This window comes from Lingula anatina, chromosome 3, assembly GCF_051362555.1.
Source record: "Lingula anatina isolate TDL-2025a chromosome 3, LinAna3.0, whole genome shotgun sequence".
NCBI lineage: Eukaryota > Metazoa > Brachiopoda > Lingulata > Lingulida > Lingulidae > Lingula > Lingula anatina.
The window spans coordinates 24,522,501-24,546,942 of NC_141769.1; the positions used below are offsets into that span (position 1 = coordinate 24,522,501).

The window sequence follows — 24,442 nt, forward strand, 5'->3', positions numbered from 1 at the left end:
GATGTGAACCTTAGCATACTTGTTCATGCAAACTCTTATTATCAAAAAATGTTAAAAAAAAAAAAAAAAAAAAAAAAAAAACAGACCAAAATACACCCCATAATTAACATGCTCTCTACAATGCTACAATTATAGAATAAGTGGCACATTACAACTACTTATTTTGCATTCAATTGGATGTAAAGAGTAGTGATGCATTTACAGATTATTCATGGACTTCACACATGATGACCTTGATAAATGATAAAATTTGAACAGCACATCACATCTGAAGATGCTGTCAAGTTTACAATTTTGTAGTTGCTGCTCTCCTGAATACCTTTCAGTGCTAAACTAAGTGCCATATTGTGATTTAATTGCTTTAAAAAAACTCCAGTGTCATTTTTAATTGTAGTCTCAATTAAGGAACAAACTTGTACATGAGCTCCAACACTCAGTGTTAGGATCTTCGCTGAAGACAAAGCCTCCCCAACAGCAGGATGACAGTTCCTTATCCCTCACAGCTGCTAACAGCCTGGTGGCAGATCATCTCCGGAGATGCCATTATAATTACTCACTGGGGGTGTTCATTCCAGAGAGTGGGGCCTCTCAAGATAAGGTGAGGCACACAGTAATGAGTAACAGATGAGATCTTTTAAAAACATTTAATTCATTTGCTGACGTTCACAATGTATGCTTAGCCTACTGCTCTGCAGCATTTAAAAGGTGTGAGCGATGTTTTATCATTTCTTTTTCAAGATATATTGTATTTAATTAATAGTACTGACAAAAATGACTTCTGACTTATACCCAACTTGATTTTGATAACTTTCCAATCAGGTATTACTAATTTTGCAGCATTTTTAGTTTATAAACTAAACCTATGATATTGTAGAACTTAAATAAAATTCATGATCAGCTCCCAATCAATGAGTAATAAGTGTCTATTAATTCACAGGTATTCACAACCCAGGACCTGCTGCAGCTGCTCCATATAAGCCCACATTCAAAATTGTATAAAACACTGGTGAGTTAGCCTGATGTACTTTCAGTTCACATTTAACACAAGTGAGGGTTATGAATGTTTAAATGAAAAAATTTCGACTGAGAGTTTTGATAAGGGGACACCATTCCATACCTTGCAAGTATTTGGCAACCAAGAGCATTATTTGACAAATACATGCAATGTGTTTTACTTAATTCAATTATTGTATAAGGAATGGTTCCAGTGTTTACTATTATCCAGTAAGCTGTTATACTGTATGTGTGTTAAATTCTTTTCTCTTTGCTGCTTTAGACAGAAAGTATGCCAGAATCTTCTTCCAAGGGATTTTTGTGGCAGTTATTGACAGCGCTTGCTGGTAGTCATGCAGGTCTTTCGCAGGACACCAGCACACAGACTTCCAGAGATGGACATGGGGCAATGTCAATTTTAAGTAAGAGATTAAATTTTTAAAACACTAGAAATTATTCGTAAATGAAAATTATCAAACACAAGCCAAGATACTTTCATACCGTTAGTTTTTGGCCAACCTGGACATAGGCCTTCATCAGAATGATGTGAGTAGATGTTGACTCTCACTGACCCCTAGGTGGTATGGTATTTATAATTTTTTTTGTCATGATATGTTGAACTGCCACAGCAGCATCTATTAGTTATTTAGTAAATTGATTCATAGGTGTTGAATAGTTAAATGCTAAAAAATTCTTAATGTTCCAGTAGACAAAAAGTTGCTGTTGGAATTAACCAAATCAACAATAATTAATTTTTTAGTGTAAATTTGTAAATTGTTAAATAAATTTGACCTCTTAAAGAACCTGAGGGTTGAATGGTGTAAAAATGGGCTAAAATAAGTGTTCTAAAACTATAAAAAATTGTCTTTCATTTTTATTATTTTGAATCACAGAAAAGAAGGCACAAAATTTAATGCTTTTTTTACAGGCACCAGACTGTCTAAAGTTGATGAAGAATTTGACACTTTGTTGCATGAAAACTCCAAAAGCCACGCCTTGGGGACCGAAGAGCGCATCCTTTCAATACAGCGCCATCTAGAGGAGAGGTTCAAGGAGGAGACCAAGCTGGAGCTGGAAAGGTTCAAAGAGATGCAGTTCACTAAATTCAAACTCCAGGAAAAGGAGAAGGCTAGGAAAGAGATAGAGAAAGCTAGAAAGGAGGTATAGTATGATAGAAACCATAGAAGCATACAAAAGCCATTTGTATTGTACAAGTGCTTATTTTGTGTTATGAAAAGAGGAAATTCAAATATCAAGGCAAAGTTTAAAACAACATAAATCTTATTTTGGTAATTTTTAATGAGTAAAAATTTGAAGCATGTTATGTATCACAAACTAAGAAGGAAATTATAGGAAGTGAATTTTTCTTAAGGCCAGCTAGATAAGCTTGAACCTTTTCAGCTAGAACTTGTTTATGTGCGAAGCAAACACATTTGGATATACATATCCATGTAACAATATATAAAATTATATATATAATAATAATAATAATAATAATAATATTTATTTCTTAAAACCGCACTACACTAGCGTCTCAGTGCTGTTTACAGGTAAAATTATTAGGATTACAACTTATTATATATATAATAAAAGCTAAGGTAAAAAAAAAAAAAAAAAAAAATTAAAATAATTAAAACTGGTTAAAATAGTAATGGTCTGAACAATAAAACTTTTTTTCTGATAAAATGAGAAGATATTAATTAAAATACTGTGCAAATAAGAATGTTTTTAAATCTTTTTTAAAAACCTCAACACTGTCAATAGTCAGAATGTGTGAGGGTAATTGATTCCATAAAATTGGTGCTGAAATTGAAAATGCCCTGTGGCCGTAGGTTTTGGTTGTTTTTTTATTATCATTTCTGATAAAACAAGGAGTGGAGGTGGATCTGGTAGACCTGGTGAGACTGGGTGTACTTGGATGTAGCATCGAGTTAAAATATGAGGGGCATTCACCTCTAGTGAATTTAAAAACAAACAACAGTAATTTAAAAACAATTCTCTGTCGTACAGGAAGCCAATGTAGTTCGAATAAAATGGGTGAAATGTTTGATCTGAGAGGGATTTTGGTCAGTAGTCGTGCTGCAGCATTTTGGACAGATTGCAATTTTTCAATTTGATAGGTAGGAAGACCATACAGTAGACTGTTTCCGTAGTCAAGATGTGAAGTTATAAAGGCATGGACAAGCCTCTCCATTTGACTTTTATCAAGGATGTGGGATAGTTTGGAAATTTTTTTAAGACCATAGAAAGCGGCTTTGCATTTTTTGCTGATGTCGGCAGCCATATCGCACCTATTATCAAAAATTACTCCAAGGTTTTTAACCTCATCTTTTACAGCGGAATCAACAAAACTATTTATGATGTATTTGCTTATTTGCTTTTTATCCACTACATGTTGATTAGATATATGTTTATGTGTTTAGATGGAACAGACCTACAGAGCAAAGTGTGATGCCTTGGCAGAGAGGGAGAGGGCGGCCACAGAGAGGTTACAGAGGAGACAAGAAGTAAGTTATACTTTATAAAAGAAGAAGTGGACTTTATATTGTCATCTTGCTCATCAACTACTGACTTTTGATTTAATGGCAAAAATGAGTACAAATTGAATGCATTTTTGTAATGTGTGATTATGTGTGTTTGCTTGTGGTTGTATGTGTGCTATTGGTTGGTACAAAATGGGTGTTATATGATATTCAGTAAGAATTTTTTTTTTTGTCATGATAGCAACAAGAGAAAGAACTGTATCAGCAGAGGCAGAGTCTATTGGAGGAGATTGACAAAGTCAGAGAAAGGGAGGTGGAAGTGAGAAAAGACTTGGAAATAATGAAAAGGTGAGAGAAACATTGTTGTGCATTGTTTTTTGTCGATGAGACCAGAATTGACTGATAAAGCCTTTTAGACAGAGACCAAAACTGTCTTATGTGAGGTACAATCTCTGCTTAATGATGAAGCATAATTGTTATATAGAGTTTAATATCTATAATATATAAAAGATATTAAACAAGAGTTTAGATAGAATGATGTATTTTTTTTGCAAGGTTTACATAGCAGCATACCCCATCAGTTGTATGTCATATAAAAGGTTCAGCATAATTAAGTTATTTCAGGGACTTTCAACTTACTGTTAATTAGAGAAATGATTTATTTACAGTTTACTATTTATATTTCAGGGAAAGTCACCTACATGAGGATAAGATGAAATCTTGGGAGGATATGTTGAGGAAAAGAGAGGATTCTGTTCATAGACTTGAAGAGGAATTTGACCAGAGGTTACAAATAGATGTCGCTAGGTAAGTTTGTAAGACAGTTCTTAATTTTATGTTCATGTATATATTATTCATTTTTTCAAGTATGCCTTTTATATTTTAAAATTTTGACATTTTTTGTATTCCTCAAGTTACTTTAATGAAAAAAAGCTTGTTTTGAACTAACCGGAGCCTGTTTTGAAATTGTATTAGACTTTATTGCCTTTGAACTTTTTAATGTATGTAAATTGTTTATAATTATCATATGCCATTGTGTGTGTAGAGAGCTAAAATTATTTGTTACTACAATGCAAGGTTTAAGATAGAAGAACAGGGAAGACTTCTAGAGAGAACAAAGAACCTGGAGGTCCAAGAAGCAAGGTTATCAGGTAAATGTTTTAAATTGAATATTTTATAGAAAATATAGTAAATAAGCATTGCTTTTTTTCCACCTCAAGTTTGACATGGAAATGTAATTAGATAAGATGAGAGGAATAACGGAACATACTTTGAAAGTGGGTGTGCAAATAAAAATAAATAAATAGATAAAATCATCATATAACTATGTGTCTATTGCTAAGTCTGCAGCCTTTTAAGAAACTGAAACATTTTTACAGTGTCTTATCATATGTCAGTATCAGGTGTAATATGAATGACAAACCTCTTGATAATAGGAATTATATTTTCTGAGTCAAGCTGTATGTGATCACTATTATGACAAACTGAAAATGAGAACTTTGTTTCAGATGAGCTTAAGAGACTGGGAGAAGAGAGAGAAGCCCAGCAGAAAGTGAGAGAGGAGTTGAGAATAAACAAAGCCAGGGTTGCAGAACTGGAGGTATGATATTGTGATCATACAGACTTGATAGTGTTAGTTGTGACTGGATGAGAAAAGCACTTCTTGAAGTGGAGTGCCACCTGGTGGCTTCATTGAAGATCTTCTGCTACTGTGTTCTGATACTGCATTGATGTTTTCCAATTTGCTTCTGGGTAGATCTGCTTTCTGTTAAATTTGGAATCTTGGGATTTTAATGTCACCTGGCTGACAATTTTATTATATGAAATGACTTTTGCTTTGAAAAAATGATATGTGGTATGAGTAAAAGCTAAAATGAAGAAGGCCAAATAACTTGATAAATTGCATATTCTTTGAAGTTTCAGATGATGAAGAAAGCCTGGTAGTGCAGATAATAAGATGAACTGCATGCATAAGATGTTAAAATTCAATTGTGTAAAAATAAAAATAAAAGTTCTAATGAATTCAACATTTTGTATGTCTTCTAGGCTCAAATCCAGGCTCTTCACCATGAAAAGATATCTACATCAAAACATTATGAGGTGGCACAGGAGCGACTTCGCGAGGTAACTTAACACATTTACCCCACATTACATTGCATTTGATAATTTAAATATAAATGAATTCTTTTACTTAACTTTTTTATCAGCACTCATTATTATTTACTTGTTTAAGTAAGTCATTGGCACTGTAACAGCAGTTGACTTTTAAAGATTTCGACACCATACTTTTTCATGTTCTTTGATTCATAGATCTTTTCTCCATCAGATACTTTTCAGATGAAATGCAAAAAAGAAAAATTACTTTGTTTCAGACGGTTGATTATCGCTCCATCAAGGAAGAAAATGCAGTGATGAAAAGAGAGTTAGAGACAACTAAGATGTGAGCAGTCCCTTGTTGTTGTTAAGTTATTGCAAACTGTTATAATAATTTAATCCATGTGCAAATCTTTATTTTTCTTAACATATGTAATAAACTAAATTGATTTTTATCAAATTTTAGATTTTGAAACAAGTTGGTATCATGCCATATAAAAGTAGTATTCCTCCCAATCAGTTGTGTGAATTTTTTATGTATATTTACACAGTGACACCATAATTGTGATAGATAAATAAATAAAGATGCAAAAACTAATTTATTTGCAAATGTGCTTTTATTTTGAAAGGAGACAGGCAGAGTTACTTCATGAAAATGAAAGAGAGAGGCAAAGTAAGTGCATCGTTGCGATGTTAAGTACCTGCATTGATAGAGTTTCTTTGAAATTATTATGCCAAATGACTATATAACCTTATCATTAAGGAATAAAAACGGAAAAGAGGATAAGCTTCTCAGTTCTTAACTAATTTGTTATGATTGGCATTTGCCAAAATTATAACTGCTAGTGTGAGCCCTGAAAGTCTGTTTTATAACAAGTTATATACATGATATTCAGGGTATGAAAGCCTGCTTAAGGACATGGGTGAGAGAACCAAACAGCCAACACCAGAATCTTTACTCCTACAGAGGGAGCTTCAGAGAGCCCAAGACAGGCTGAAACAAGAACAGGCAGTGTTTGAACATCATAAGCAGCAAAGTGATGCCAGAATTAAAGAAGAAGTGAGTTGAAGACCTGGATATCTGGCTAAATGATTATTGAGGAAGTCTTATTTTGATATGTTATCTAGTATATATCTAAAAAGAGACAATAGTTTGCTGATAAAGTTGCTCCAAAGCAAAATACCATATATATGCTTCTCAGACTACCTATGCAAGAAAGGCATAAGACATATAAAACAAATTAAAGATTCTTTTTGTAATGTTTTCAGGCAGATCGCAACCAAGAGATCTTGAAAAAATTTGAAGAGCAGACTTTGCAACAGAGAGAAATGATTCGTGAGATAACAGACTTAAGACAGCAGCTCTTACACACCCAAGAAGGTACGGGTATTTAATTTTGTCTAAAACTGTTTGCTCATCTGTTGTGTATTATAACATGTATAAGATATCATAGTTGTGTGTGATTTGGAAAACTGCACTACTCTTGCTAATTAAAAAAAGAAAGGAGAAAAGATTATGTTTAAGCGTAACAGTTATGATATATCATAGTTGAAAATGATTTGAAACAATTGAACTCCTTTTTCGATATAAATGGACCTGTTTCACAAGTCACACTTTTTTAATGTTTTATAATTGTGTTTATTTTTCCTATTTAGCTTTAAACAATGAAATTTACAGGAAGCCCAGAACAGCTACTCTCAGGTATTGAACTTTTATTAAACATTCTTTATTTTCATAATACCCTTCAAGTGAATAAAAAAAGATTAATTTTTTGGTTGTAAGTCATTGTCAGTATTTAAAAACTTTGGATTTATGTTTATTTATCACATGCCTGCTGCTTTGAACAACTGCGAATATACCCTAGTATTTTACTTACACTTGACATGATTTTTTTTTGTATGGTTTTAAGATTGGAAGCTGCTATGTTTATGATCAAAGGCTTTATTTCTGTTTTGTTGCATGACAAAATTAGTTCAAGGTAGACACAGTATGTGATGTGTAGCATTATGTAATATTTTAGTTATATCCTGTTGACAGTGTTGTTGAATGTTACAGTAACTGTAGTATCCCTGCAATATCATATACATAAATAACTGTCTCATCATCACCATAGTGAACTATTAAGTAGTAAATGTTTTCCTCATTAGACCACAATCCACAGCAGCCTACATGGATGACATGCCAGTTCATGACCCTGGAATCAATGACATGTACATTGACACCTCACTGAGGAGAACTACAGTAGATCCAGAGTTACAACTGGCAGGAGATGTCAGCTACTCTGGTGGCTATGGGAGGAATAGTGTGGCTCCAGATATTAATGATCTCCTGGATAGAGTGGATAGAGAACTGAAAGGGTGGGTTTCAATTATGTGTTTTTAGATCAGTAGTAAAATTTCGATTGTATGTTTTTCCTTGATTTTATAGATTTCTCTTTCTCTTCCAAACACTTGCACTTTTTGATCATTTACATATATATAATTCCTGAAGTCGAAAAACTGGATCATTGTCACTTTAACTGATTTTATGAGCACTTTCTGTAGAGACAACGTTTGCACTGCAAAATCTCATATTATAAGAAAGGAGGCACAGGAGATAAAAATTAGCAAGAATATTTTGCAGGATGACTGTGATAATTATTATTAACCCCATAAAATATCCAGCTACAAGTTATCTGTGGAAAACATCAATGGTGACAGTACCTTGATCATTTATTGAATTATTAAGACCTGTACTTTCACTTTCACTCTTCAGTGCTGACAACGACATGCTAACAACACTGCAAAGGCAACAGAGACAGCGAGATGAAGGGTCTCCCAATGAGTCCAGTGCTACAGACATCATACTGGAGACAAGACAGAGGCTGCAGAGGTTAGAGAGAGAGGCAGAGGTAAGGGGGAGTGTTTTCTAACAGTATGAAACGGGTTGTGGTGATATGTGTTGGGGAGGGGGGGGGATATCTGTCTGTCAGTCCATCTTTCTGTGGATGCCATCTTGTCCGCCCACCTGCCCCTACCTCAGTTTTCAGTCAATTTCATTTTGAACTCATGTTGTTAGATGTTAGGAAGAGTTTATTGTGGATATGTCTTATTTTTATGCCCCACAGGTTTGAGTGGGAGAATGGTCACCCTGAAGTCCTAGTTGTGCCTGATAACTTTAAGTTGCCAAGGTGTTGTCAAAGAGACTATTTCATCGATGTTTCTAGTTACCTCATATTATGAACAAAGAGGTATTATGAGGGATCATCATTATATATTCCACATTAAAAACAACAGCATTACCTAAGCAAATGAAGAAAAGTTTTCATCAAAAGCTTGTACAACACCCAAGATGTGTGATCTTTGTAACCCTGCTCAACCCTGTTCAACTTTCATACCAGTCGAGGGTGTAATTGAATAAGCGAGCATCCAAACTGTAATGTGCCCATAGGTCCCTGATGTCAGATTTAGAAATGTTGACAAAATAAGACTTCAAGATGCCAGAAGAAGATGCTGGCCTTCTCGGGGTTGGGAGCCTGAACTTATCAGAAAGTCCCACCATAGTTAATACCATGTTAATATCTCTTATCAGTGTCTCAAATTTGATAATGACATCATACTGAATTCTACAGGGATCACACAGGGTAACATATCTCTCCCAGTGCCTGTTATATGGCTTATTTTCTTTCAAGGACAGAATGTACTTAAGAAATGCTGCAAATGAAGGACTGCTATAATTTTGGTTATTTGTTTTTGGTAGTTTGCCTTTGTCATACTTTTTGACAAGCTCCCTTAACTGCACAAACTTGCTTTCCCTCTCAAATTTGTCTCTGTATGCAGAAACCAGGCGTTCCAGTGGATGTCTGACAACTATCACCTTCAAATAATTCCTTAGGCGGAATTGAATTCCATAAGTTGAAAAACTCATAAGGTGTGGAGCAAATGTATTAAAAGTTTTGTGAACTTCTTTCATTTTTAGGTAAGATTTCTCATCAGTATTGCCAATCATAGCATGGAGAAGGCGTTTTACATTGGTACAGCCCACTTTTGGCATGGCGCATATTAGAAGACGGTGCCTGTCATCGAGCAGAAGCATCTCAGGGGGCTTGTCTTTTGCAACACTGCCATCTGGTGAACTGTATGTTGCCTGACATATGTCTTTTAGGTGCTGGGCCCTCTGTTTCATTTCCTTCTCCCAGCTGTTAGGAACTGAACCCCAAGATGCATGCTTTTGATGAAAGAATTATAAAAAGAATCTTAATAGACTGATTACACTCTAATTCCATTTCTTAACTGTATGTTGAATTCTAGTTTAAAACCATGAACAGATACCACATTTCTTAACTAAAAGGCCTTGAAATTTTCAGATAAATTTTTAATTATTTTAATAATATTTAATATAAAAGGAAAAATCTTAAATAAAAAACCTAAACTTTTGCATTCATCAAACACTGAAACTCATTTGGAGACAGGAACAGATATTGTACCTTGGAGTTTTTTGAGGAGAGTGGAATTTTCTTCTTTTCTAAGAAATCAAAAGAAAATTCTGTTGTAAGATAGAGAAGTATATATTAAACAAAACTTGATGAAAGGTTTTATCTTTATATATAGACACTCTTTGGATCTGGGCACACATTGATGATTTACTCCACTCTTTGCAATTTGCTATGTAGTTCTTTTAAGTTGTTTATTTTTTGGGGATGGCATGTATTTTGGTGGTTTGCCCCATAAGTGCCAAAATGTATCATTGTATTACTTCTAATTTGCTTCAAAAAGTGACTTTGTCTGGTAAAAATGCAGATTCCTTGAAAACCAGCCTGATCATACTTTTTTAATGATTTTTATAAACATCTTTCCTGTTTGGTGTCTGTATATTTGCTATCTTTGCTGTCTAGTTATAGACAGAAATTGTTCTTCCATAACCAGTAGTCACTTATAATAAACATTACTTACAAACATGTTTTATTCAAACTGTATCATGATTGTAGGTAATAAAACTGCAGACATGTATAAATGTATTTTTACCAGTTGGTAGAATAACAGCCTTCCTTGTTGATGAATTCAGATAGAGGAAGACTGTGAATGGCACTCCAAGGGTTATCACCAGATACATGTGTTTTAGCCTTACAGTGCCCATGATATTGTAGAATCTGAAGTGAAAATAAATAATCCCATTGGCAAATGTTACAGTTTAAAATCTTCATTGTTACCAGTTAAAATTTTTCAAAGGACTTGATCCATTTTATATACATTTTTTGCAAAATTAAGTTAATCTGTTGACTAGGAGACAAATAATCCAGTGTGAACCTAATGAAAACATGATCAAGATAGAAGTCAGGCAGGGATTGGCTTCCATCATGACTGAAAACAGTGCTTATCTATAAACAAAAAAGAACCTCAGTGCCTGCAGACCCTTTTCTGATCTTGACAAATATTGCATTTGTTACAGTACAATTTTATCTGACCAAAGGAATAATAGTCTATTAATATGCTTTGTGGCATACTTACAAAACATGAATAATATTCAACCAACTTAACTGGATGCATGCCCCACATTTATGGTATTGTTTGTGGGGAAAGCAGATGTGTATTAATTATTTGTATGTGATAAAACATTTATAAAGGTGAATGGTATGATAAGGATGTACAGTTGAAATACATATGGGAATACTGTATGGTTAATCAGAATAATTTGCTATATAACATGTAATTGGGGGTGAAAAAGGACAATGGAAATTTTGCACTAAGATGACACTAGTTGGTGATGGTTACATTAAAAAGTAATATGTAATGAAGTTCCCAAAATGGCAAAAAGTTAATTCAGTGCAATATTATTGCAAATGTGATAATTTCAGTTTTGTGCTTTTTGTCTTGTTTAAACTCCCTAATCTTATCAGTGGCAATGACATAATTTTGCTCTTAGTTCACATGTTTAAGGTGAAATTTAGTGGACTACCCCTAGGTCATCTTGTAAATTAGTATTATGTTTACAGATATGTATGGTATTATTGAAATAATAAATGAACATGAAGTTCAACCTTTTTAATTATATTTTATTCTTTGATTAATTTATTGGGATTATGTGTTCATATAAACTGCAATTATAACAGCAGTTTCTTTCTTTTTACATGATTATATCTTTCTATTCAGGAATTTGATGAAAATTACCGACAGTTCAACCAGCGTATGACCAACCCAATGGCCATCCCAGATGATTCTTATGTACAACAACAGTCCAGGAGAACACCAAAAACAGCAGCTACTGCTGCTTACAGAGTTGTATTTGATGACTTGCCACCTACTCCCACCCCACTCACTGGTATATTTACATCTTACTTTTAAATTGGTCCTTTTTATTCTCTGTTCATTTTTACTTTCTCCTGTAAAGATATGATGCTGAGTATGTACTCAGGGGCGAATCCAGAGGTATTTTCTGACAGTCTTCCAAATTACCTTTGTTGATCCATCCTCTATTTTTGACTGTCTTCCAACAGAAAAAATCAAATTACCATCTTCCGGAAGACGCAGAAGAGGTCCTCAATCCCCCCTGGTATGATATGGGTCTTTAAACATAAAGGGGATTACAGCCTAAAGTTTTCATAATTTTTTCTTCGAAATATTTTTTTTTTTTTGTCTTTATTTGCTTTGTCATGTTATAGGTGATTTTTTTAAACAGGTTCACCCCTGAGAGAGAACACAAAATCACCCCCATATTCATCACCATCCAAGTATATAGGTGGAGGCACATACAGTAGCTCACCAACAAGGTTAAGGTCAGAGGAAAGGAGGTCATCAGAGAGAGAGAGGCCCCTGTCATCAACTCCATTTAGAAAAACAAGGCGAACACTTACTCATGACGATGGTATGGGTAATTGATATATAAAATTCTGATAGAATGATGCAGTTTGATGTTTAACTTTATACCTAATACTTAACATACCTTATTTATTTATTTCAATTAATGGTTATTTATATCTTTGTATTGAGAAGATCCTCTCCAGAGAAGTTTCTCACCAGATGAAACTCCTGACAGACAGAGCCCTCCAACTCTAGATGGCAGCACCAGCCCAACTAGCCATGGTAACCAAGGTTACCTGCCATCGTTGGGCATGTCTGAGGTCACCAAAAGAATAAGTCCAGTTGACAACAGGTAGGGCATTGGATTTGACCAATTGTAATGTGGGAGTTTACAAAGAACATCTCTTATGAAATAATTTTAGAAACCCATGCACCCATTAAAAACAAATTCAATCAAAATATTACTACGAATTATAGTTTATAAACAAAAAAAATAATTTACATAAAATCAGAAAAATTGAAACATTTCACATAAGCTGTTTTTTGTTGTATTATAGAGAAAAGAGTCCACTGACAAGGCAAGGACCTTTGACCCTGAATGACCTTGAAGGTCGCCCAGGCTCGCCTGGTGTTGTTGTGTTCCAGGGTTCAGGGACTTCATCAAAAACCTCAGGTAAAGGATAACTCACTAATAATTCCCAGTATATATATTTTTTCCAAATACTTACTCAACTTTTGTAGTAATTGTAAAGAGATCTTAAATCATTCAGAACTTACCTTTTTTAAATAATATCTACAACTGCAGAAGAGTGCAGAGTGCAGATTATTAGACTTGTCAAAATTATATGTTTAATCTCTGAACTCTGGGAAAAAAAAAAACTTTCATCAGGAATAGTTTAATGTTTGACAAATGACATGAGATCTAAATAAGTGCTTTTTTTTAGCTGTCATAGACAAAGACTTCCAAAATTACATTTGAGCCATGCCCAGTTATCAAGGGATTAGAGCAAAATTTTATGATTAAATTTTTTTTTAGACCATAATGGTCATGACCCAGCAGTTGACCTTGACATTGGTGGTAATCAGGTCACCAGGCCTCAAGATCACCCAACCACCTGGCATGGTGACCACAGAGTGGACACGCCCACTCCTGCAGCAGAGATGGATCTCAGTATAAAGGATAACTCAGTGACAGGGGCTAGCAGGGAGGATAAAAGTGTGCAGAGAGTGGACCCAAATGAATGTCAACCCGGTGAGCCAGTTAGAATTGTAGAACATGATGATTCAACAGGCAGGAGGGACAGGCCCATGGAGGAAGAGGAGGAGGGCAATCGCCTGGATGCTGGAGCAGAGGAAGGCCCACAGGTTGTGTCCTTAGACTCTACCTGGAAGGTGAAGGAAGGTTAGTCCAGAAACAGGAGACCCGTCTAAGTTTGTATTACTACATTAAAGGTGAACTAAGGTGATCAATTTTGGTGAAGAAATGTAAAATTTTTTAAACATTTTCCCAAATTCATCCATATTTATGTCAGAATTTTGGTTTCGCTGTATGCTCTTTGTTCTTTGGCTTATGCCCTGTATAACTTCTACATAGAACTTTTGATGAAACAATTTCTGTAACTAGAATTAAATTTGTTTGACATGTCATACCTTTTCTGTGTCATTAGATGAAGAAAAGAAGAAGCAAGAGAAGAGACGTCAGATTGAGCGAGAGCAGAGAGAATGGGTGGAGCAAAGGCGGAAAATAGAAGAAGAAAAGTTACGCCAAGAGCAGGAGGAATGGGAGAGAGAACAGCAGAAGCTGGAGAAACTGAGGAAAGAGAAAGAGAAAGAAAAGGTTCTTAAAATACCAAAAATAATTTTAAAACTTTACATGTTACTAAGCATTTTACAACTTCAGTAAAACATGTCTGTATTCCACTTTTATTTTACTTAAATGATTTAACTGTTAATAAGTTGGAAGTTGCATTCGAAAATGGAAGACCTTTTTGCAGATGTACTTGTTCAATATGGCGGTAGTTCTCGTTCTCTTTTGCAGAGTTTCTTTTTTCATTTTTGAATAATTACTCTAAAATGTATACTGCAGATGTAACTACCATATCATTAATATTTTGTAGGAAAAAAATCTAACCCCAGAAGCTCAAGTAAAAGTGGAAAAAGTTGAGGAAGAAAAGGTTGAAGAAAAAGAAGAAAAGAAAGACGACAAGGAGCCTGAAATAGACCCTGTCATGCAAAAATACATGGAGATGTTGAAGAAAAAGAAAGAGGAAGAGAAGAAGGTACAAACAGAAAATATGCTAACCAGAAAAGAGTCGTATGTTCAAATTAATTGATTTGATTTTATTGGTAATATGAAGAGGAAACTGTAAGGAAGAATGTGGAACTTCAAAATCTAGAAAAGTTATGGTTTAGATGACAAACCTTGACTAACTAAATATAACTAAAGTAGCCATAATTTTGTTGTTTTCTTGTAACATTGAAGGTATTTGTTTTTGTTTGCAAGTAATTTACATGTTAATTTGGATGTCTTATGCCACTTTGATTTATTTCATGTTTTGTTCATGAAATCTTCCAGGAGGCAGAGGTAACATGGCCAAATCAATATTTCCCTTTCATCTGCTTCTCCCTACATATATTATATGAGCATGCTTCTCCTAGTTCATTATATTGAGCATGCTTTTCCAAATCCATTGCCCCTTATTAACTTTAAGCAGCACATCCAATTATGCACTTTTCAATCACTTTTTTTTTCAATGAAACATGGGAAATGGTAAAATGTAGTGTATTTTGCATGTGTAAGAATAGTTAAAGCATGTTTAGACAGAGGACACTGCACATATGCTGTATGCATGTTCTTGTCACGGGTCAATTTTATACATGGGGTAAGATCTCAGTGGCATGAAATGTTGTGCACAGTGAAGGGAAACCCCCTGAGATAGCCTAAAATGGGACTGTTGGCACTTTGCAGTGTCATACAAGATAAGATAATGTACATAAATTTATGTGAGGCGAGGTTGATTTTTCATCTATAAAGGGTGAAACTCTATGTGCTAAATGTGTTGTCTTTAAAAGGTGACGCTCAAAACTTGACGAATTCATACCGTGGTGCAATAGCCGTAACCAGATCTTTAGAAATAGTACGCACAGGGAATTTGCAATTTTATTTCATGTAAAATATGCTAAAGTGAGAGAGAATAATATCATGGGCTAAAAAAGTTAAGTACATACAGTACATCCGAGTGTATGCCTAGTTACCTGTATTTGAAATTATTATTATAACTAATGAGAATACAACCAGAAAAAAATCTGTGGATAATTTGTGTAAGCTTTTTTTCATAGCCTCACTGTACTCACTTGTCTGCCAAAATTTCTCACCTCACTGTCGTCTAAATCCCACACCACTTTGAGCTATCTCGAGTGGTTTCCAGCACATTTTGAACTAAATTTTGCTTACAAAATGAAATGCATTCATGTTGAAACCCTGATGATCTATTTCTAATTTTCATGTAGTATATAAAACATAATGAAGACCACAGGCTGATAAGGGAAGATGAAGTTAAAATATTTGTGGAAAGTTTTGTATTTGACGTTTTTAATTGTTTATTGTTAAAAGTTAACAGACGGCATATCAGGTGTACACAAATGTCTGGTTAACTTATTTACATGTACACTTTTCAGATTGCAACAAAGGCAGTGAAGGTTTGGTCCAAGGGCCATCAGAGTGAAGTATGTGAAAATTTATCATTTTAAAAAGGAACATAGCGCATCATGATAGTACAGAATGTCACTTGATGATAAATTCATTTTCACTGAATTTTAGAAGATGTGAATAATGCAAGTGATATATTGTAGGTGGCAAAGAATTTCTTCTGCTTCTGGTCACTTGCAACTTTTTGAAATTCATTTTAGTAAATGTAATTTGAAGTCACATTGTTAATATTTTGATTGATTTCTTTTCTTATTATTTTGTTTATGTTTATGTGTACCAACAAAACTGAGATACTGAATTTCACTTTGAACCTAAATTAATGCAAGCAACTTTTTTTCGTTCAGGAAAAGTCACAGTCAGAGCATGAGCTCTCAGTAGCAGATGAAGAGAAGAGGTAGGTTAATTGTATGGCAGCTCTCCTGGCTGGTAATATAAGTTTTAATTTATTGCTGGCTGTGGATCGGAGAAATTCAAGACTGGAGATGCACCAAAATAGGCTCAGTTTTCAACCTCAGCTAAGGATACTAAAAACTTGTAAAACACGATTTTTTTTTTAACATCTCTTTTCCTTTTTTGTTTATTTTGATTATTTATTTTTGTCCTTTTTATTTTATTTAATGAAATTCGATTTATTCATTTTTTTTATTCATTTACAATGATTTGGATAAAAAATTAGAATTTAATTTTACTGAAACCATTTAACCGCTTGGATAAAACCCAAAAAATCTTTACTCAGACCAAATATAGATACCTCAAATGATATTTAAAGGTCCTGCAGGTTACTGTCATACTCTTTAAAATTAATATCATCAGTTTCTTTTATGTGGAACATTTTTGTCAGTTAGTTTGGTTAAATGAAAAGTAGGAAAAAGAAAAAAATATTTACATCTTTTGTTGTCTACTTTATATTGTGATTATATCTCTAGAGTGTAAGTTATTTTACAACAAAATTTCCAAATACTTATGTATACAGTATATTTCCTATAATCACATGTTTATTGTATGTTGTACCATATTTCAGTATTGGTGGATTTTCTGACGATGATTTCGAATGGTAGTTGGACAGTCATGTGACAGTATACGGTCTTCATACGCACAGCTGTGATAGATATGGGAGAAAGATTTACACATGCCATAGTGAGGCTCCATGACAGGAAAGGGCCGTGACAGTCCAAACGTGTGTGGCACCTGTAAGGAAAATACCCTATGTTCCATTAATTGGGATTTATTTAAAGGAATTAGGGTCAACCAACAATAACTGACATAAGATCAGCCGGTTCTAGTTTCTTCGATTGGTAAACCTTATATATTAGATATTGGGGGCTGCAATGGAGTTCAACCTAGCTTTGTTTAGATGGTAGATTTTAGCTGCCTTTCATCTTTTGGTACCATTTGATGAATGATATCCTCGTAACATCCAGTCACACTTGATAAATTGTTTTTCATATAGATGAAGATCTCAAATGTTGTATAGTGGTACCTATAAAGAACACTCCGATATGCATTTATTTCAGTCATTGTTTTTTATTATTTATAGTTAATACATTTGTGAATGTAACCATGGAAATGCTGCTTCGCTTCACGTGTGACAACCAAGTGTTGTTAGTTTTCTCATCTGTATGTGCATGGATTTTTTTTTAAAAGAAGAAACAAATTAATGTTTTAATGGCAGCTAATTGAAAACAAAGATTGGTGTAGCATTACAGTGAAAAAATTTAATAAATTGAATAGGATGTTAAAACAATTTTTGTGACATTTATTTTTACCATGGTTTCATTTATAATTTGAAAAAAAATAATATGAGGACCTGAACATAGCAAAAATGGTAATATCTAATAGTCACATACATTTTTTTTTAATTTTTTTTTTTTGCAAATTTATGTAATAGAATAAAGTAAAGTGGGCTGTCTTCTTTCAACCCGTAGTCATGTATATCCCAGGTGAATATTCAACGGCGACACTACTCAACTTTTTCAGAAGATAATACTGCACATTAGCCTAAATCAAGTCAAAACAAATTTACATCTGAAATTCGGTATTTGCACCAAATTTATCGTGAGGCAGTGAACTGTATTTTTGCTGATTGCAATTGAACAGACGACTGTTCGAAAGTGATGAGCGTCACTGACAAATCAGTCCGACATCTTGAGCGTGAGTACAGGAATGGACTCCCCAACCTAAGTGTCTGCACTGCGTTAGGCTGGATTCAGTTCCATCACAAACCACGTCATCCAACCAAATAATTCCTGTACCCTCACCAAAATGGGCTCCCCTTTTCACGATTGGCTCCTCGTAAGGAAGCCGAAGTTCCCGACAGGCGACTTTCGATTCTTCGACGCCAAATTTGTGGTCGCAAATGCTCCCCCACCGATGTCGATGACGTATCTCCAGGCGCCCTCTGTAGTGAGATCCACCACTGGCTAACCTTATATCTAGAACACAAGCAAAGAATATAATGAAGCTGGTAACAACTGTTCGTGTGAGATTCATATTTCGCAATAAACACATTGTAAACAACTCACAAACAGCAAATATAATAAAATCCATTTTATCACCATAAGAGTTGTTATCGCAATTATTCTGAAATCTGTGCTTTCCATCAGACCTCGTGGCCCTTAATACATGGCTCTATCTCCGTTATAATCTCCAAAGAGATTAAAACAAACAAAAAAAAAAAAAACACTTTCCATGTCAACATTGATTCATTAACCAATGGTTAGTATGGGAAAATCGTCGTTTAGCCCAGGATTTTTTATTTATTTATTTATTTATTTTTTGCCAAAACGAACAGTTGTTATCTCTTTAAAGTCGTACAAAAACGATAAAGAATGGAAATGTAATAGATGAACAGAACACACGTTTATGTTTAATCAAGGCATTTTACAATCAGCTGAAGAATAAACTCACTCTTCACACTGGCATGCTGCTCGTGGTTTAAGTCTTTCAATTCGAATATATTCCCGCCGTTTTCGTTTGCGGTGATATTTGATCCGACATGCAGCAGGGCGCTACAGTCACCTTTGGGTCCTTTCTGTCCCCTTGACCCAGGCAAGCCCGTGTCTCCTTTAGGCCCCTGCGCCCCTTGAGAACCCTTTTCGCCCTTTACAAGACGAGTTTTAGAGTCACCTTTGGATCCCTTCTGTCCCGCTGGCCCTGGCAAACCCATCTCTCCTCTGGGGCCCTGCACTCCTTGGGAACCTTTCTCACCCTTAACAAGACGAATATCAGAGTCACCTTTAGATCCTTTCAGTCCCATGAGCCCAGGTAAACCCATCTCTCCTTTTGGTCCCTGCGCTCCAGGGGAACCTTTCTCGCCCTTAGCTCCTGGCGGTCCAGGGGGACCTCTTATTCCTTGCTGTGCTGACCGCCCAGGTAAACCTTGTTCTCCCTTTATCCCAGCCACGCCTCTCTGTCCAGCGCCCCCCTTATCGCCTTTCAAACCATCTAAACCAGGGAGCCCAGCCACGCCCTTTGGACCTGGTTCGCCGGGTTCACCCTTCAGGCCATTGAGTCCTGACAGTCCGGGTGCACCTGGTTCCCCTTTCGGACCTGAAGGACCTGAAACGTATATATTTTATGTAGATCTGCCATTCTTTATAGAACATAGTGCATTCAGTCGGTAACAATAATACATTTATAGAGATTTGTTCATTTGATATAGCGCCATGTCAATTTTGTATTTCAAGAGATGATCATTTTAAATCCCAAATATCAATGGATACAAAACGCAATCGCCGCGGTCCGTGTCGATTAAGCATTTTAATTGAGACCAAGTAAAATACGACATTGGCATGGGGTGTGAAGATCTCGCATTTTTGGAGCCTGGTAAAGACGCACGCGCCTCTTCCTCTGGGCCATGGTGCAGTTTATTTTTCAATCTGCCGTCGACCTGTGTCGACATGTGCCCCAAAGTATCAACTATAATGTAACATGAACTTCGACAGCTAAAACACGTAAAACGACCTGAATGTAAAATATTCATCATTGTATTTTACGCAGTGTTTCAAACTCATGTTTATGTTACAGTATGCTTTTTAATTGGGTTGAAGTTGTCTTGTGAATTTTTATTATTCCATTCACAAGGTTTAGCAATGTTTTCATTAGTGTAACCTAAAAAATGAATTCTTAACTAGTTTTACCTTTTACGTCATTTTTTATTTGTTAAAGGCACTCTCCACGGGGTTTACCCGCCAAAATAAATTTTCCTCGAGAATAGGGCGATTTTCCATTCTCGCAAATTATTGCTCGACCCGTCCCTGCATTTGGATTCGATTTCTTATTTAATTTTTTAATTATATAATTTAGTTCTTAAAGACTGGAAAGCCGTTTAGAACGACATCTCCTTGCCCGAATTTTATGGGCACAGTCTCGTTTTCGTGTATAATATTATTATTATTATAGATGTTGCAAGTTGTCAGGGCTACCTGAAAAGGCTGCGAAGATTATAAAGACTAAATGCGCTTCAGTTAATTTTTATGTAAAGGGTCTTTTTCGTTTTTAAGATCTGAATATGAAAATAAAAGAGGCTTTGCAGAATTTGGGGGGATTTTCAAACCCGAAGAGACTACCTTTAAAAGTTGATCATAGGCCAATCAAGGGAGTAATTCCTTGAGCAAATCCATCGATTTTGAGAGAGATGGTTCTAAACAGTTAAAAGTGGTATTGCGCACCTGGAATTTGAAGAGTTTCATTTTGACTATTCACGGAAAGTCTCAGTCCTTCAATCGTGGCATTTTGCGAGGATACACTCCTTTCCAAATCTCTGACCCTGTCTTTTAAATAGTCTATTTCTGTTATTGTGGGCTCCATAGAGGCGATCCTATCCTGAAGTCGCATTACAATTGCACGTAGTAACTAAAAAAAAGACAAAGATGAAATAAATGAAGATGATAGAGCATATGAAAAAAAGCATAACAAATATAAGTACGTTAACTGAAGATAGAAGATAGAAACCTGGTATAATAATGGTGTACATTGATATGCAATGTTTCAGGTCCTATCCTCGAGACAATACATGTATGTCTAATCCTACGGCTTAAACGCTGCAGCAATAACGTTAAACGACAACTGGATATTGCGATATAGCAAAAATACATTGTCTTGTTTTATTTACTTTTATGAAACCTCATGTTGATACATTGTACAATACATTCACACATGTCAGAGACAATGGCAGATCACCACCAAAAACTAATCATCTGTTCCTTGGCCCACTTCTGACAGTTCCTGAAAATTTCATCAAAATCGGTCCAGAACTTTTTGATTTATGTTGATGACAGACAGACAGACAAACAAGCAAACAGGGATGAAAACATTACCTCCTTGGCGGAGGTAATGATCACATGCTCATGAACCCCCTCTCTCTCTCTCTCTCTCTCTCTCTCTCTCTCTCTCGTTGCATTAATCAAGTAACATTATTGGAGGAGAAATAGTGACAAAATTTTGTTTTTAATGATATTTCTGAATGCCGAAGAGAACGAGAAAATTACCACTCGTGGGTCGTTTGTCAAATGCATTTCTAATCAATAAAAAGCCCACCCCCTGGAGAGTAGTAATTCAGTTCACATGTGCTGCAAGCCAAAGATCAAGTGTATTTTTTTAATTTTGTGTCAACAAAAGCAGCTGAAACATCTTTGTCGCAAATAATAGCGTACGCAGGGCACATAACTTTTTTATAAAGGAGGGGGGGGGGTAGGGAGGACAGAGGGGACCTGCAAGGTCATCCGTGTCTTCTGTTTCGTTCATTTCGTTCTTGGGAGCAAACATGTACACGGAATGAAGTTGAACCGAGGTGAATTTCGTTGCACAATTGTGTCACCCTCCCTCCTCTCTCCTACATGCTGTCGTACGCCTTTGACCCTCGTGATATTGATATGAAGTGATCAATGAAATATTAACTCGCATTGCAAAGTATGAGATTGTCATTGTATAGGCTTCAGGCCCATAGCCAGCAATTTCAAAAGGGGGGTTCTTTTTCTGAAAAAGTGGACCTTTTCCCATAAAAACTTCATGAACCTAGATCAAATTTTACCCAGAGTGGACCTTTTCCCACCAAAAGTGGCGGTTCTTTCGAACCCCCCGAACCCCCCCCCCCCCCCCCCCCCCCGGCTACGGGCCTGGGCTTCATACCACGTTTTCTTATATGTGCAATCGCAGTAAAAACTGCCTCTTGAAGAAAGTTGTCATTCTTTTACATACTGTGTTTGTGATAAAGTCCAAACTACAGTATTTCGCTTTAATGACCCATATGGATTACACGTAAAAATGTAAGAACTAACTGTACTATTGTTTTCAAACGTTTTGGTAGTCATAAGTTTCCAACAGAAGGTCTGATTGAGGTTGTATATGTAAACAGCGTTATAAAGACGACTTTCGAAACGGATAGAATTTCATGTTTGATGTTTAAAGTTTTGCTACTTATACCATGGTTTTTTGTCTATGCTTGTACGGTTCTAGAACAGAAATGCTGGATTATTATTTTCAAATGTTTGAATCAGATGTCCTTGACTGGAACTAACGGGACGCGTACTACGTGACGGCATTTATTTTAAGACTCGATCATTCACCCCACAATCAACAGCACCGCACGTTTTACAACCTAGTGTTTTTATACACGGTTCAAGGAACGCTTTCCCTACAAGAAGCATCGATTGTTTAAAGGGATAATAACTCTTTGTATGAGGTCTATATTTCACAATAAAAACATTGTGAATAACTCATAGAAATATAATATATTCTGTTTTACCACAAAAACGGCAGTTATAGCTATTGTTCTGATATCTGAGCTTGTCTTCAGACCACCTGACCTCCATTGATGGCTATACTCTGTTATAATCTCTTAAGAGATTTTAACAAAAAAAAAAAAAAAAAAAAAAAAAAAAAAAAAAAAAAAAAAAACAGGAACTAACTTTGAATGTAAAAATGGATTCATTAACCATCGGTTAGTATGGGAAAATTGTTGTTTACTCCAGAAAAATTCATTTTTTGGCCAAAACGAAGAGTTATTATTCCTTTAAGTACGTGTGTCCGTTTACGTCCTTAGCTTATTTGTATCAATGTTAGGATTAATCAAGCCAAGCTGGCGGTCTTGTGAGCTCCACTAATAATAATAATAATAATAATAATAATAATAATAATAATAATCATGATGATGATGATAAAGAAAAATGGAACAAAATATTTGCAACCAAAAGCGATTAAAAAGCACCGTGTGAAATAGGCTACAGCAGCAAATCCCTTGCCACCTGTAAATTCAGTTATGACTATATCCTTCCTTAATATCTTAATAAACGACTTTCTTTACAAAAATGAGAGTGGTTAACCATTCAAATTGGCTAAAATTTAATGTCTTGTCTGAACAATTTATCAGTGGCGTGTCAGGGTGTCAGGGGGTCCTGACCTCCCCCCCTTCGATTTCTGAAAAAAATCTCGCCAATAGTCCCCTCTTGAAATTAGAATTTTACCGCTCGCCCTCTAAAATACAAAAAAATTTCGGGCCCTACCAGCGGGCCCCGAACCCCGCTCCAAAGGGGGGAGGGGGTAGGGACGGCTTCGCATCGGCGTCCCCCCCCCCCCTTTCAAATAATCCTGAACCCGCCCCAGGTTTATTGATTACCGTCTAATTTGTAATCAAGTGCACGACAGTTTAGCCCGTACACAAAGAGAATATTGTACCTGCTCATTGAGTAAAGACCCATGATCTGATGTTCTCAGATGCATGTTTTACATATTCTTTACATTTTAACTTTTGGATACGCTACTTGATTATATCCGACGTGGGACGGGAATTTGACTTGAGAATCATTTGCCTTAACCCCCTCCCCCCCCCCAAAAAAAAAAAAAATTTAATTAATAAAATAAATAAAAAGCATATCTAACTTTACGAAGTTTCTGCTTGATAATAACATTATTTTTATATATAATTTTCTTGACTTTTTTGGAAAATGTTCTATAATCTGCTTACTTACTTGCACCTCGTACATTGTAAATCCTTCCTCTTTCCCTTTTAATACTTCTGTTGAGTCGTCACATTTCTTTATATCAACTGCAACGGACCTGCGACTCTCGCAATCTGTAGTAGGCTGACCGATAACCAAACGGATCAACAATACACAATTGACAAGAAAGCAGTCGTGTCGCATTTTGATACCCAAAATCACTGCGTTTGTCGACTCTCTTTTTATGCTGAAAGCTAATATTTTCTTTTCTATTCTCCTAATAACATGCGGCTGGAAGCATCCTTGGTCCATGCAAACAAGTTGCTTTTAAAAGAACAAGCATTTGCCCGGGACAGATACATGTAAGTATTCAAAACCGAATAAAACTAGATTTTCTATAAAATATCAATTTCACTTCTTCCACAAGTGGCTTTTGTTTGTGACTGCAC

The 24,442-nt window shown here is 35.4% G+C and overlaps 3 protein-coding genes across 6 annotated transcripts in view; 1 reads left to right on the forward strand and 2 right to left on the reverse strand.

The window, feature by feature from the left end:
- Nucleotides 1–17,693, forward strand: part of LOC106173529 (centriole and centriolar satellite protein OFD1-like) — an 18,424-nt gene extending 731 nt beyond the window's left edge. For 2 of the 4 annotated variants that reach the window (XM_087008281.1, XM_087008283.1), the window contains exons 3-29: nucleotides 395–598; nucleotides 938–1,006; nucleotides 1,277–1,415; nucleotides 1,922–2,154; nucleotides 3,417–3,500; nucleotides 3,718–3,824; nucleotides 4,164–4,283; nucleotides 4,554–4,627; nucleotides 4,985–5,076; nucleotides 5,523–5,600; nucleotides 5,849–5,916; nucleotides 6,200–6,243; nucleotides 6,467–6,630; nucleotides 6,840–6,951; nucleotides 7,227–7,272; nucleotides 7,719–7,928; nucleotides 8,326–8,461; nucleotides 11,700–11,868; nucleotides 12,226–12,411; nucleotides 12,540–12,699; nucleotides 12,905–13,020; nucleotides 13,384–13,749; nucleotides 14,015–14,184; nucleotides 14,465–14,626; nucleotides 16,026–16,073; nucleotides 16,401–16,450; nucleotides 17,078–17,693. In XM_087008281.1, coding sequence (XP_086864407.1) covers nucleotides 395–598; nucleotides 938–1,006; nucleotides 1,277–1,415; nucleotides 1,922–2,154; nucleotides 3,417–3,500; nucleotides 3,718–3,824; nucleotides 4,164–4,283; nucleotides 4,554–4,627; nucleotides 4,985–5,076; nucleotides 5,523–5,600; nucleotides 5,849–5,916; nucleotides 6,200–6,243; nucleotides 6,467–6,630; nucleotides 6,840–6,951; nucleotides 7,227–7,272; nucleotides 7,719–7,928; nucleotides 8,326–8,461; nucleotides 11,700–11,868; nucleotides 12,226–12,411; nucleotides 12,540–12,699; nucleotides 12,905–13,020; nucleotides 13,384–13,749; nucleotides 14,015–14,184; nucleotides 14,465–14,626; nucleotides 16,026–16,073; nucleotides 16,401–16,450; nucleotides 17,078–17,114 — 3,444 coding nt within the window. In that variant the 3' untranslated portion in view covers nucleotides 17,115–17,693. Of the gene's footprint in view, nucleotides 1–394; nucleotides 599–937; nucleotides 1,007–1,276; nucleotides 1,416–1,921; nucleotides 2,155–3,416; nucleotides 3,501–3,717; nucleotides 3,825–4,163; nucleotides 4,284–4,553; nucleotides 4,628–4,984; nucleotides 5,077–5,522; nucleotides 5,601–5,848; nucleotides 5,917–6,199; nucleotides 6,244–6,466; nucleotides 6,631–6,839; nucleotides 6,952–7,226; nucleotides 7,273–7,718; nucleotides 7,929–8,325; nucleotides 8,462–11,699; nucleotides 11,869–12,225; nucleotides 12,412–12,539; nucleotides 12,700–12,904; nucleotides 13,021–13,383; nucleotides 13,750–14,014; nucleotides 14,185–14,464; nucleotides 14,627–14,922; nucleotides 15,461–16,025; nucleotides 16,074–16,400; nucleotides 16,451–17,077 lie in introns of those variants that run through there. The other 2 variants (XM_087008284.1, XM_087008285.1) reach the window with 2 other exon arrangements.
- LOC147763110 (carbohydrate sulfotransferase 13-like) lies at nucleotides 8,935–10,693 on the reverse strand. Its single transcript, XM_087007622.1, has 3 exons — nucleotides 10,575–10,693; nucleotides 10,037–10,074; nucleotides 8,935–9,777 (listed from the first exon to the last, which is right to left on the reverse strand). Exons 1-3 carry the CDS (start codon nucleotides 10,684–10,686, stop codon nucleotides 8,935–8,937), a joined length of 993 nt encoding a protein of 330 aa, XP_086863748.1. The 5' UTR covers nucleotides 10,687–10,693.
- LOC106173530 (uncharacterized) lies at nucleotides 17,557–24,414 on the reverse strand. Its single transcript, XM_087008286.1, has 4 exons — nucleotides 24,024–24,414; nucleotides 20,727–20,910; nucleotides 18,964–19,614; nucleotides 17,557–18,488 (listed from the first exon to the last, which is right to left on the reverse strand). The coding sequence occupies exons 1-4, from the start codon at nucleotides 24,303–24,305 to the stop codon at nucleotides 18,178–18,180; spliced, it is 1,428 nt and encodes a 475-aa protein (XP_086864412.1). The 5' UTR covers nucleotides 24,306–24,414; the 3' UTR covers nucleotides 17,557–18,177.
- Between the last annotated feature and the right edge of the window lie 28 nt (nucleotides 24,415–24,442).